This window comes from Lethenteron reissneri, unplaced genomic scaffold (genome assembly GCF_015708825.2).
Source record: "Lethenteron reissneri isolate LAM-NWPU_2019-01 unplaced genomic scaffold, ASM1570882v1 scaffold_1232, whole genome shotgun sequence".
NCBI classification, from domain to species: domain Eukaryota; kingdom Metazoa; phylum Chordata; class Hyperoartia; order Petromyzontiformes; family Petromyzontidae; genus Lethenteron; species Lethenteron reissneri.
This window is the reverse complement of record NW_026890929.1, coordinates 1-14,882: the sequence shown is the minus strand read 5'-3', so window position 1 is coordinate 14,882 and position 14,882 is coordinate 1. Positions and strand designations below refer to the sequence as shown.

At 40.6% G+C, this 14,882-nt stretch overlaps 1 protein-coding gene across 1 annotated transcript in view; it reads right to left on the bottom strand.

The window, feature by feature from the left end:
- Positions 1–13,856, bottom strand: part of LOC133361774 (diacylglycerol kinase beta-like) — a gene marked incomplete at its 3' end in the record, with an annotated part of 51,301 nt that extends 37,445 nt beyond the window's left edge. Inside the window, exons 1-3 of the mRNA XM_061580768.1 lie at positions 13,803–13,856; positions 13,587–13,676; positions 12,030–12,190 (exon numbers count right to left, since the gene is read on the bottom strand). Of these exons, the coding sequence (XP_061436752.1) occupies positions 12,030–12,131 (102 nt within the window). The remainder of the gene's footprint in view (positions 1–12,029; positions 12,191–13,586; positions 13,677–13,802) is intronic.
- Between the last annotated feature and the right edge of the window lie 1,026 nt (positions 13,857–14,882).

The following is a 14,882-nucleotide window of genomic DNA, read 5'->3' as shown; positions in this document are numbered from 1 at the left end:
AAAGGACATCCTGCAAAATAGGTTTTATATTTGCTCGTGAGAGAATCCTTGGTGTGTGAAAAAAAATACCAGTGTTTACATTATACATAGAAACACTTATGGCCAACGTCATTTGAAAGTTAAATGCGTAGTCTGTGATAAAGAAAAACAAGCAAAAAGGGTTTAGTTTATGACCCTTCGGATGAACTATTTTAACTTCAACGGAGAACCATTGCCTGAAAATGTCACTGCTTATTTTCCTGAGTCATAAGTGTCCCTCAACACGAAACATCTGTCTACAACAGCTGAACAATCTTGTCCATGTATTCATATTCTTAGGTTTTTTTCGGTAAAGTCACGTAGGTAAAACATTTAAATTAATAAAAGTAAAATAAAAAATAAAATAAAAATCACGACGTTTCGGAGGCAACACAAGCTTCTGTATTGTCCATGTATGCATAATAGCTTGAAATATATTCCACGTATAGACCTCCTCAAAAAAATGCAATGAATGTATCTTGGATACCATAAATATTGCAATTTACCACACAATGTGCCTGGCTATGTGCCCTTTTGGCTAATAAATGTAAAAAAGACATTGACCTGATATTGACAACTGCATATGTGTGGTATGAGTCTAACCACAAGTGACACGTATTGATAAGCGTAAAACTCTATTACACTGCCTTCCTTACATCTCATCTTAATAATATTAATAATGCACTGCTACTATTCTATTTATATTCATTTATATAATTTATAATATTTTTTATTCAAGAAACAATTAATTCCAGCACTTGACAATTCATAAAAACAGTCAGTGATAACATAAATCAGCTACATGTCACTTTATGTTTAAACGTGTACAGTTGCCCTGTATGTATTTCCACTCATATTTAGTTTTACTGGTAGGAACCACCTGGTTCCACCAGCCCACAGGGGATTATTGTGTCCGTCCATCGTTCAGGGAGGGGCTGGGTGGGGAGGGAGGGGCTGGGTGGAGAGGGTGGGGCTGGGTGGGGAGGGTGGGCTGGGGCTGGGTGGGGAGGGTGGGGAGGGGCTGGGTGGGAAGGGTGGGGAGGGGCTGGGTGGGGCTGGGTGGGGGGTGGGAGGGGTGGGGCTAGGTGGGGAGGGGCTGGTCACCCCGTGGTGCCCTTATAAAACTCAACGTTTAACCTACTCACGCCGGCTTGTGCCCGCCCTCACAGTCGGGCATATTTGTGGAATAAACCACGCCGCTGTTGACCCTGGCCATTGACCGAGCAACCCAACGTTCCTACCAGCTCCCTCCACAGGAATGTGTTATATTTCTACTTGCTTTATGTATGTTTAACTTCTTTTGCACCATATGTAGCTAACCGTGCTAATCAGAGGTGCAGGGGAAAAACAACAAACAAAGTTAACACAAAAAGCAGTTCTAAAGAAATTAGTTTTCAACCTAGATTTAAAATTGCATCTCTCCTAATATCAGAAGAGGGTTCCAGACAGCCACAGAAGCGCATCTGAAAGCACGCGATGGACTGGCCCTCTTTGTTCAATGGCTTGCAAAAAGCCACTGCGAGGGTGACCAGAATCTGCGTGATGGTGTATGCTCCTTGACAAGATTTGCAAGATATTGTGGTTCATTTGTGGCGAGCACTTTGTGCGTAATGTGCGCGACCTTAAATGTATTCGTTTAGCAACCGCAAGCCGATGCAGCCTAGCGAGCACTGGACAGACATGGTCGGATCTTGCAGTACCCATCACGGGATGTGCCAAATAATTTTGTTAACGAAGGTTGGCGGCTATTCAAATGTATTGGATAAAAAAAGGAATGAGATACCCTGGAGAGAGATTGTGGGTTTATCTGCGCTTCCGGAATTGCTACGAAGCAGCAACAGGCACCTGTGAAAGCGGCATCCGTGATTGCTAAGACATCTGATCCTCACCCGTCTCGCTGGTGGAATATTCAGCACTGAGGACAATGCACGGGTAATGATTACCGGAGTGCTGGATAGGAAAACTGCAAGGTCAAAGGCACAGGAAATTGTAAATATTTAATTATCACTTACCCATCCCTGAGGATGTCATTGCTTGTGAATAATAGCACTCTTCTTATCTTTGTTAATTTATTTTAATGAATATATTTAATATTTATTGTTTAAAGTCATTTATACACTTTTTTGGATTCACGGTGCTATCGCATGTTGAGAGGTTATTATTTAATAATACACGAGTTGGGATTTGTACATCTTTTCCATCATTCACAAGTGCACTGTGTTTAAGCACTGTTTAAGACGAGGCTTTAGTGCAATGATAGTCAAATATTTAAAGTATAAACTTTTCAAGCACATGCATTTGCTATATCATACTTGCCAACTCTATGCCGAACACTCCCAGTGTTGATTATTATGTATTTATGTATTTATTTCCAAAATCCACAGTCCCTTTAGCGGACTCGTAAATGAAAATAAGTGGTTACGTCGTATAAATGACTTCATTTTGTATTCATTATTTACACAGGAGTTAATGTTTTGTTTTTATTTACATGTTGTAATGGCAGTGTGATATATTTTATTAATTTAGTATATGCCGGTAAATATAATATTATTGTGCATTTTCTCCCATAATGTACTTCACAAATATACTTTTATGCCCAATGCCCACACACGTGCTCAAGCACAGCCCTGCATTAGCTAAACAGATATTATTCAATGACGGCTGCAATTAATTCTGGTAGCTGGTGAAAAAGCCATGTCACCACGACCAACCTTGAGACAACAGGGTCGGGCCTCAGGATGCTGTGGTCAGCCAGTAACGTGAGGGAATGACCCACTCCTCTGCCCGATGCCACACATCCCCAGACTTCCAGATGTATCACCTATACTTACTGCCACTTTGAAACATTGTGACCCACAGTACTTAATGCAATGCTTTAGGCCAGCCTCCATGAGCAATCATATGTAAAATCGCTCCCATAAATCAATAATTGCCATTTTTATTTTTATTCAAATGTTTCCATCTCTTTTTTCCTCTCTCTAGCCCACACAGTTGGAGTATGTGATGCATATGATGTCGCCACGTTCTAAAAATCATGTATATACTGTGTTCTAACCGTTTGTACTATTCTAGATTTGAAGCTTTCGTGACTGCAAGGATTCATATTCTTAGGTTTTTTCGGTAAAGTCATGTGACTTTACCGAAAAAACCTAAGAATACGTTTGTACTATATTGTAAAATAATGCTTACCTAATCAACATTTAATTATCCATTTATGTATGTAGTACGGTAATTTTTCACCTATCCATATATTTGTACATTCGTAAATTGCGGTTTTGTTATCGATTATTACATGTCTGTGTATTTATGTTTGTTCTGTATGCCGGATAACAAAAACAATCATATGACAATCAAGAGGATTGATAATTCACCTAAAAGTCTTCACCTTATTTTAAGGCAAAGCAATTCAGACCCAAATCTTGACTGAATAGGTTTCCTCCGGGTTCTCCGTTTTATTCCCACAGCTAAAGAAACATGTACAAATGTTAACTGGTGTTGGCCAAACAACATGTCCAATGCTTAACAATCCCCTGCAAACATCGCCCCCTTCCTGCGAAAACCTGGCAGGACCCTCCTAAAATGGGCTCTTGAGACTCGGTGAGCGCTGTCCTGGCCGATTCAGCGTAACGTGTAACAGGACACAATGTTATGGGGACCTCATTTGCCAGTAAAAATATGATAATTGGTTCTTTACCCTTCTATCTGGCAACAAAACTGACACCTTTTGCAAGGAGTCATGTTTGCATAGACCGCAATACCTGCAGTCATAAATACAAACAAAAGACATAACTCTGATAATGTGCACTGTCCTTGAAGTTGATTGGTCCACACCCGAGACAGCTTTCCTTCGAGCCTAGTCTCATATGGGTTGGACCAGATGACGCCAAAAGGCGCACAACTCAAGGACAATGCACCATCAGAGTATGAGAGCTCGGGGCAAGCATCTACACTATGGGGACCTCATTTGCCAGTAAAATATGATAATTGGTTCTTTACCCTTCTATCTGGCAACAAAACTGACACCTTTTTGCAAGGAGTCATGTTTGCATAGACCGCAATACCTGCAGTCATAAATACAAACAAAAGACATAACTCTGATAATGTGCACTGTCATGAAGTTGATTGGTCCACACCCGAGACAGCTTTCCTTCGAGCCTAGTCTCATATGGGTTGGACCAGATGACGCCAAAAGGCGCACAACTCAAGGACAATGCACCATCAGAGTATGAGAGCTCGGGGCAAGCATCTACACTATGGGGACCTCATTTGCCAGTAAAAATATGATAATTGGTTCTTTACCCTTCTATCTGGCAACAAAACTGACACCTTTTTGCAAGGAGTCATGTTTGCATAGACCGCAATACCTGCAGTCATAAATACAAACAAAAGACATAACTCTGATAATGTGCACTGTCCTTGAAGTTGATTGGTCCACACCCGAGACAGTGCACATTATCAGAGTTATGTCTTTTGTTTGTATTTATGACTGCAGGTATTGCGGTCTATGCAAACATGACTCCTTGCAAAAAGGTGTCAGTTTTGTTGCCAGATAGAAGGGTAAAGAACCAATTATCATATTTTTACTGGCAAATGAGGTCCCCATAGTGTAGATGCTTGCCCCGAGCTCTCATACTCTGATGGTGCATTGTCCTTGAGTTGTGCGCCTTTTGGCGTCATCTGGTCCAACCCATATGAGACTAGGCTCGAAGGAAAGCTGTCTCGGGTGTGGACCAATCAACTTCAAGGACAGTGCACATTATCAGAGTTATGTCTTTTGTTTGTATTTATGACTGCAGGTATTGCGGTCTATGCAAACATGACTCCTTGCAAAAAGGTGTCAGTTTTGTTGCCAGATAGAAGGGTAAAGAACCAATTATCATATTTTTACTGGCAAATGAGGTCCCAATAGTGTAGATGCTTGCCCCGAGCTCTCATACTCTGATGGTGCATTGTCCTTGAGTTGTGCGCCTTTTGGCGTCATCTGGTCCAACCCATATGAGACTAGGCTCGAAGGAAAGCTGTCTCGGGTGTGGACCAATCAACTTCAAGGACAGTGCACATTATCAGAGTTATGTCTTTTGTTTGTATTTATGACTGCAGGTATTGCGGTCTATGCAAACATGACTCCTTGCAAAAAGGTGTCAGTTTTGTTGCCAGATAGAAGGGTAAAGAACCAATTATCAGGACACAATGTCCTTCGATCGAGGACAGCCACATCCATAATATTACACAAATATACTCATAAATTGTCAGAAATATAAAATGAATATCACATGCGTTGCGTTGCAGAGTTATTTGTGATGCCGTATAGTGCAAAGTGGGATGCATTGTGTTGTTCACAAGGGACGAGAAACTCGGATTTACAACCCACGACACATGCAAGTCATTTTGTGAGATAAGCAATATCACGTGCCCAACATACGAGTTGTCATTGTCCCATTGTACGTTCGTTCAACGAGTACAGCTGATGTTGCTGGACAAAGGTCCAAATCTACTTTGTTGGATTGAGGTCTACGTATATTAGTTTGACAGCTACTGCAATGAGTAGTACTATTGAACTTATGTTGCGATTGCTCCAAACACACGAGTGTTCCTATCCTGTGGGTGTTCCCAGCTCATCATTCATCAATCATGTTGATGAAGAAAATGAGCGCAACATGCTGTGGGAAATATAAACATTCTGCAGGGACACTGGGTTTGATGGACAGCTCCATGACACATTGTGATTGAAATCAACTATCTAATGTCTAGAAAATATTAATGTGGTTTACACTTAACATGACATGATTGATAACACAATTGGGATGTCATTTTTTTACGGGGTTTTTAGGCTTAGCATACAATGTGCTTTGAATTACGGCACCTTCAGCATTTTACAAAGCCCAACTGAGTATGATGGAAACACCTGTAATCCACTGATTTGGGACAGGATGTGTTGGTCATCGTGGGATCATATATGAAATATGACACTGCATAGGTTGTAAGGTGCCTATAGGTGTGGCAGTACACTGAGTAGAATCCTAGCCTGCTTGTGTGGAGTTTGAGTGTGCTTCACTTATATGCAGGTTTCTTACCGGCACTCCATGTTGCATTATTTGACCAAAAATTCCAAGCAATGCGCGCTTGAATTATAATGTTTACATGCAGTCAAGCTCTCTTGGGTAAACAATCAATAATGACAGTATTATTTATGATTGTTTAATGGTTACTACAAAGTATGCATGCATGGATGGCTGTTTCAGTGGGTTAATAGCCATGTCAGCGTCACTAGTTCAAATTTGTAAATGACAATAAAACCCATCACAAGAGAAACAAAAATACAACAACCCTGGGGACAAGTGCCATTTTTTTTGCTCTGGGTAACTTCCTAGGCACAAATAAGGTAAGCAAGTTTTAATAAAATGTCTATGATCTCTTTCATCCAAAATGATGATGAATTTCGATTTAAAGCGTCGAAACGTCGTGATAATTTTTTATTATGTTTTATTTTTGTTATTTTATTATTTCCCTTCTACGTGAAAATGATGATGGTTTTATAAAGTTACCACTTTTAGTGACATTTGTACTCAACTTAGTAATGTCCAGCTTTTAAAAACATGAAATGTCACCAAAATACAAACTAAAAATACACGTGCACTTTTTTGGATTTCAAAGAGAGTTTCATGTGGGGAAAGTAAGAAATAAACATGATATCAGGAAATGTTATTCCACAAGTATTCCCAGTCAATAACTTTTGCTCGTGTCATTTGGATTAGATGAATGAACAGATGCTTCCTTCATTACCCAAACTGGTTTTAACCTCAAATTTGGCGTTCTGGGTCAGGCCGAACGTTGGGCATTTCTTTCCGCCTGTCACACTTTTCAGGCGTTGAAGTGAGGAATGTCATCTGGTGTCCACCCTATTAATTCTGCTTTTCCTGTTGGGCCCCCCAAGACTCCTACAATTCTACCCTCCTGAAAGGTTGTGGTGTATTTTCAACCAATCAAAATAGGGGGAGGTGACCAGCCAGTTATTATCCAACCACATGAGTCTTGCGGAATAATCAGGACAAAGCAGATAACATATAATCAGGGTGTGGGCCAGGTGATGCCCCTTAATTCAACTCCTGAAGATGCCCGCGGTAGTGCATGGCAAAAGTGCAAGTGAAAGAAATGCTCATCTCACGACTAAACCCTGAAGGCCATGCATGAATTATGAGTGGCTGTGAAAATCTACACGTGAAACTGGTTTCACAAAACTTTACCTGTATTCACAAAATTTTACCTGCATTCAAGTTGTGTCTGTTTATGAAACAAAATATATATTCACGCTGAACACCGACTTTTACATTTGTAACATAAAATGTGTATTTGATACATTCGGATTAATTTTAGAAATGTAATGCCAGTTCCATAATGTGAAAAATGTGTGTTTTGTGATGTATATGCAGTAGGACACTGTTGAAAAAAGGAGTTTAACTGAATTAATAGCCTGACATTTTATCAATATTAAACGTTTCTCATAATCTATATTATTAGAATTCACTGTTGATACAGCATAAATATAAAGGGTCTGCTTCGTAGCCAAAAGGAAAATGACATTTAGGCACAATCAACCAAAAGGTTCCTTGGACCAACATTTTCCAGGAGCATTTGTTTAAGAAGGCAAGCCCTGAATTCATTATTATATTACAAGGCTCTTCAGAAAAAAATATGGCTTGCTAGACAAATGCTTCTGTTATTAAAACAGCTGTGAAAAAGTGCTTCATAGATCATCAGATTCCTCGAGTATAAATACAGATTCTTATTCTAAAGAAGATCCAACAACAAAAACACCCGTGTGAGCATAAAATATGCCAAAGAATCCCCCAGATAGTGCATAGACTCTCGGTGGATGTGCTGCTGTTAAAGCCTGCATATTGGTGGTGCAGCCAGCAGCACGCATGTCTATCCAGTGCCGGTATTTATACTGCAGCTGGTACTCCTTTGAGGGCGAGCCAACCTCGCGGAGGCCCAGGACACGTTCCGATACCATTTGACACAGATGTCATCCATGGCGAGGAATCTAACTCAGGTCAATGGGTTCGTAGTGCGATCTGCAAATCACTCTGTTGTCTCTGCACCCCCCCCCCCCCCACTCTTTCTGTCTCATATACTATACTCATCAAATACACAACTACACACAAACACACATTTCTACATGATAACAGCATAGAGTTACTGGGCAGATACATAATGATACAAATAAGGATGCTCATCATAATATATCCTGACACACAACAAATTACAGCTGTTGTCAACAAAAGGAGTCCAACTTGAATTTAAAACTTCAGAGAACGAGGCAATAAAACAAAGCACAGCCTGTACACAATTTACCACAGCCCTTTGTTGCTACCACACACACTGTGATGAATACTAGTCATTTTACAACTTCCCCAAGAAATAAAATATTCAGCCCACATCGAGGTCTCAAGATATTGCCATCCATTTGCACTGAAAATTAAACTTATGCTCATTTGAACATAAAATTAAACGCCGTGTCATGCATCAGACACACATTAAGACCTTTAGCTTTTATTTTCACTGGGGAAAAAAGTTAAGATTTGGAATCCGTCATTAATCCTCATGTTTTAAAGAACTGGATTTTGCGTAACAGTCGTAATCATTGCACTGAGCGCATTACATTGTGGCTGTATATTATCTCTCGGCCTTAATGGCTTAGAGTTTGTGACCTGTCGCTTGTAAATTTTCCATTCTTGGATTCAAGGCCAGGACCTATGAGACCGAGGCTGAGCCACAAGGCCAAGCCAAGGTCAAAGCCAGGAGTCTTTTAGATTAAGGTCAGTGTCAAGGCCAGTCAAGGCTGCATCCTCTAGGCTGAGGCCAGTGCCAAGGCCAGGACCTCGAAGCCAAGTTCTTGGACCGAGGCCACACACCCGAGGATAGGGGTCAAGGACAAGACCTAAGGAAATGTCCTGAAGCTGGCATTGAGGGCGAGGGCTGGTCTTGAGGACCCAAGACTGCAATTTTACGACACCAACATGCGAAACAGTGGCTTAAAGTTATAATTCCCAAACTACATCAACTCGAAATGTTTGAAAACTAGTAAAGTATGGCTCCTTTCATTTAGTCAACATAACATAAGTAAATCAGCATCACGAAGCTGCCTGTTTTACTACGACTACAAGTTTTTGTTTGCAAGTGGAAGAACTGCTGCTATTGTTCACTGTTTAGTCTCACTTGACTCTCTATGGAACTATATTAAGCATTTCAATATATTCTGAATCACTACGATTTCAAAGAATAAAATATATACAGTAACACCTCCATATTCGAGGTAAATGCGTTTCTGGAGCTTCGTTCGTATGTTTAAAACTTCGTATACTGAATATGTTATGACATTTGTACTATGAGGATGCGTTCCCAGCCTTCGTAACTTATTATTTCATACTATAAACACTTCATAGCTTAGCATTCATATTATAATAAAAATAATTTGTATTGAAAATAAAATTACATGTTATGGTGTACAGTATGAAAATAAAACATTGACTTAAATAGAATAAATATCTTGAAGGGACAATTTAATTAGCATTTATATAGTACCAAAGATTGATAAATGTAATGTTTTAGTGATTTGATTTATTATCTTAGTAAATTTTTTATTACCATTCAAATAATGGTAACCATTAAAATAATGGTAATCAATCCAAAGTTTGTTGTACTGAAACCTCGCATGTCGAATATTCTCACAAGGAAGTATTACTTTTCTTCAATGTGAATAACTTCCAAGAAAATCCAGGCCACCACATTTGTAGCTGGAGCACCACCTGCTGTAATAATACTGCATCGTCTGGAAACTCGAAATGATATGCCCATGACAGGATGTTGGAGAAGTGTGAATGCACAAGCGAGAAGAACGGGGAAGATTAATCCAGAAATACGCGATTGCCCATTCTCACTGTGTGCCATAGCAGCAAATGTGTTGAGCTCAACTCGGGAGTCATCGTCATTCTGGTGGTCCTCCCTATATTTAGTTCCTCTCATATAGAGAAATAGATTTGATGGGGGCGGGCGGGGTTATTTTCTTTCATATTTGGATCCAAATCTCCTTCATCCACACGTTACAGACATAAGTTTTATATCAAATGGAAGCTATTAATCTTTGAATGTCACCTGCGGGAATGCAAACTATTCACGAGTGTCTTCTTGGTTCTTTCGGTAAAGTCACGTAGAAGGGAAATAATAAAGTAATACAAATAAAACATTATAAAATAATTCTCACGACGTTTCGGCCACAACGCAAGCAGCCGTCCTCAGGTGAAGAACGGGTCTGTCGCAAAGACAGCGTCTATTCACGAGTGTTTGTCTGTTACCAAATATTTCAAAATTACTCGAAAGCCAGAGAGAGCGCCGCCTACTGGTGGGGCACGGGAAGCGATCGGCACGCGGCGGTGAGTCGTCGGCCACCGTGCACGATGGGAAGATACCCGAGTGTGTGCATCGCAATAAGAACAACTTGGACAAATAACGACGGTTAGGGTCAGACAATGAAGATAAGTGTATAAATTTCGATTTAAAGCTTTCGTGACTGCAGGGATTCATCTTCTTGGTTCTTTCGGTAAAGTCACGTAGAATGGAAATAATAAAATAATAAAATAAAACATAATAAAATAATTCTCAGAATTATTTTATTAAAAAGAAAACATAATAAAAGAATTCTCAGAATTATTGTATTATTTTATTTTTATTATTTTATTATTTCCATTCTACGTGACTTTACCGAAAGAACCAAGAAGAAGATAAGTGTACTGTGGGTCGTTTCAAATTGCCCAATCCGCATTTATTTATTTATTGTGCAGTGACCCTGCGTGTCACAAAACACGGCACAGGCAAAACAATTAAGATAGGGTGCAGCAATTAAGCGATTAGAATTCAAAGAAAAATAAACTGTCACAGTGAAGATCCCGAGGCTCAAACTGGCAAACTAGAACAACGTAAAAGAGGATCCTATGGGTAGCAGGAGAGAATCTCCCTGCTGCCCTTCACAGCTCCCTTTGTAGTCTTTACAAACATTGCTGTATCCCGTGTTGGTTTACATGATAGTACAGTAAAACCTTGGATTGCGAGCATAATTCGTTCCGGAAACGTGTTTGTAATCCAAAGCACTCGTATATCAAAGCATTCGTATATCAGTTGTGATCACGTGACGCTCGGCAGACAAAGCGTGTCCGTACTTCTCGTATTGTAAGACCTCGCTCGTTTATCAAATTTATACTTATTTAAAAATTTTGCTCGTCTTGCAAAACACTCGCAGACCAAGTTACTCGCAATCCAAGATTTTACTGTACAATAGTCAACCTATATCTGCTTAATTTTCCTGAAGCCTAGATTTGTAATTAGTCCTATGATCAGTCAGGAGACAATCCACCTAATCCACTTTCACTGCAGCGAACTTCATATTTACCTTGATTAACATTGATTTGTGTTTATGTAATATTTCAGATTCCTTGCGTTATACGGTAGTTTTATTTTTATTTATTTTAGGTTTGTTCTGATTGCTGTTTACTTCATTGCTGTACATTTGTTTGACTTCCCACCTGGTGCATCATAAAAATAAACTTGAAAACGTAAACACCAGGACACACGTCAATGGCAGCAAAGCCAGAGTTGGGATAATAGTCAAGTCCTACCATGTAAGGGTGCGTGAAGGAGGCATGCAGACGCCATGGAATAATGATCGTGATTAGAAGGGCAACACCTCATATAATCAAAGGTGAACACCTACAGACACTCAAAATCTTAAAATAAGGCTGGGGATTCAAGAAATAGTAAAAAATGTCAAGGCATCATGCACAAGCAGGCATAGTCAGGTGCTAATCTCTGTTGGTGGTAGAGTCTGTGGCTGAAATCCTACATTCCTAAGGCAGGGAGGGGGCCAGTCTATCCATACGACAAGGAATATGCCAGAATAAGAGCTGCCGTGAAAATGTGTGCGCATGTGACGATGTGTGGTAGAGGGTGGGACTTGCCACGCCGATGGAGAAGTAGTTGTTGATGATGGAGTAAGGTACAGGGTCGCCCTTTTCGTCGAGATCCGTGGCAACGACCTCGATACTCCAGCGGTCCAGCATGAGCGGAGTGCTGTTCTCCACGTCCTTCAGGGTCTTGCGCAGGCTGCCGCCCTCATAACCTGAAACAGACCAACATCTTAAGCCTGCCATCCCTTTGAGGGCGATAAATAAATACCACGTTGTAGGACGTGTAGAGTGGTAACAATGTGCAGATAATGGTCCCTCCACCAGAATTGCGTGAAATTTCCACCATTTGCTACTGATAGAGATAAGTGCCGCCTCATTGCGCTTTGTCTGTAAAAGCAGGGCATTGTGTGCTGTGCCAAAGCCCAATCTCACTCGGCCTGCAACTAAACATAACAGAATTTTAAGAATAATATTCACAGGAGTAGACCGTTCCCACAGTGGTTGTTCGTACACTGAACTATGAACCAAAGGAAACTGAGTTCGATTCCCGCAATGGCCTAACATCATTGGCGAGTGAAATATGAACCAAGTCCTAGATGCCTCCTTCATCAACCTGCACTGACAAACATGGTGAAGTATAGTTAAACACCCCTCGTGATCGACATGGTGTAGAAATCTCCAGCAGAAAGTTAACAAAAGGGCTGTAAATTATTTAATGACTATCAGAATACTCACAACAAACTGTTATTTCAATGGTTAATGAAGTTTGTTGCAGTAGAAATGGTGTATCCCAAATATATGAACATTAATATGTTCAAGGCATTTAGTTAGCATTGGAAATGGATTCGTGCTATTGAGTGCTTAAACACTAAAATGGCATCTCAAAGACCTTTACAATGCAAACAAGAATAAAAAAAACACATTGAGGGAAACAAAGGAACATTTCAAGAGGAATAAGAAACTGAAGAAGAAACCCATTTTTGACATTTTTTGTTGTCCCCCCTGTTCCGCCACCTCCGATTCACACAGTCGGATACGCATGATGCGAACAATGCTCAACATGCATACATAGGGAATGGAATCATGAAAGGCACCTGTACATACACACAACACAGGGTGCCACAGTCCAGAAAACGAATGATGTCTAAGAAAAAGGTCCAATAACAGGTAACGGGACAGGATAGCACAGACACCATATTAATACTCTTAGTTCTTTCGGTAAAGTCACTATGTAGGTAAAAAATGAAATTAAAATTAATAAAAAATAAAATAATAAAATCACGACGTTTCGGAGGCAACACAAGTCTCCGTCATCAGGTGGGACAGTCACAGCCAGATTGGCTGCATTAGAAAATCTGGCTGTGATGCAGCAAATCTGGCTGTGACGGTCCCACCTGATGACGGAGACTTGTGTTGCCTCCGAAACGTCGTGATTTTTATTATTTTATTTTTTATTAATTTTAATTTCATTGTTACCTACGTGACTTTACCGAAAGAACTAAGAGTATTAATCCTTGCAGTCACGAAAGCTTCAAATCTAGAACCATATTAATAGATTACAGTGCATGTAGGTTTTGTCAATGTGAGCATTGGAGGACCGTCGCTTACCACCACCCCAGTGCAGACACCGAGCCAGATCATTCCCTGTGCCAAGAGGAAGGACTGCTACAGGTGGACGCTTTGGCAGAGAGAGTTTGTCTGGAAAAAAAGTGGTGTCAGTACAGATATAACTCATCCACTACATCGAACGCTATTTTGACAAAGTTGTCATAATGACGTATGATTCTGCAGTGCCGATAGGAAATTCATTCATTTGTTACGTACCGATGCAGTCCAAAACCCAGCCCACAGTGCCGTCCCACCGCAAGTGAGCACTCGGAAATCGGGGACGTCACGAAAGAAGTTCAATCTGTCAAAAAATTTGCATAAATTAAGGGACGATCTCACATACAATGCACTGTATAGTCAGTCAATATAAGCATAGCTGCTCCATGTGTATGCTAGGCTGTAGCCAAGGCTACATATGCACGGAGCTCCTCAGTATATGTTCGAGGCTTTACATTTAAAGTTTCTGTGTGTGTAGCTTGGGCTTGTGTTTGCTCTGTGCATCCCAGCCATGCATTGGCACGGGTAAGAGCCAAGCCCAGGCCAGCCTCCACTAGGCCATTCATGCCCCACACGCCCTCCCGTCTTGCCTGAAACACACATCAGGAATCATGCTGGGAATCAGGCAAATTCTATTTCAAGGATATTCCGATCAATTACCGGTCGGCAGGTATTGCAGTCAATTCCAGCAGACCGGCAGCACCAAACGTATTTAAAATATATGGCAGATACTTAGGTAATACGTTTATTGGCTAGTATCAACACCAATACCCGTCCAGCCAATATCACCACAATGGCCATTGAAACATTACATAGGCATCGCCATGAATTTCCATCGTGATTTCAATAGGCCCTCCAGGTGCCAAGGGCCCACCCTTCTTGCCTGAATATCATGCTGGACTCCCCACAGCCTGGTCCCTCACAGCGATTCCATAATGCAGCCAATCCCCCATCCCAGAGACAATTGTATTTGATACTAAGATTGGGCTGGCGACTCCAGGCTAGAAATTATGAGAATCATCCAACTATAGTTTTTACCATCGTGTGTCATACCAGCAGCTTAGTAACAGAACTAGGCCCATTAGTATGAAGACTAAATGCCACTAAATTAAGGAAAACATTACACGATGTGTTAATTTGTCAAAAGTATATGTGAGTCTACCACATGCAAGAAATGAAGAGCTATGTTCTCATGAAATGGCTTTAACGATATGGGTCACATCTGCAAAATGTTTCTTATAGACCAGTGGCTGAACAGTGAGTGCTCTATCATTGGTTCATGTCTTGATGGAATGCAAG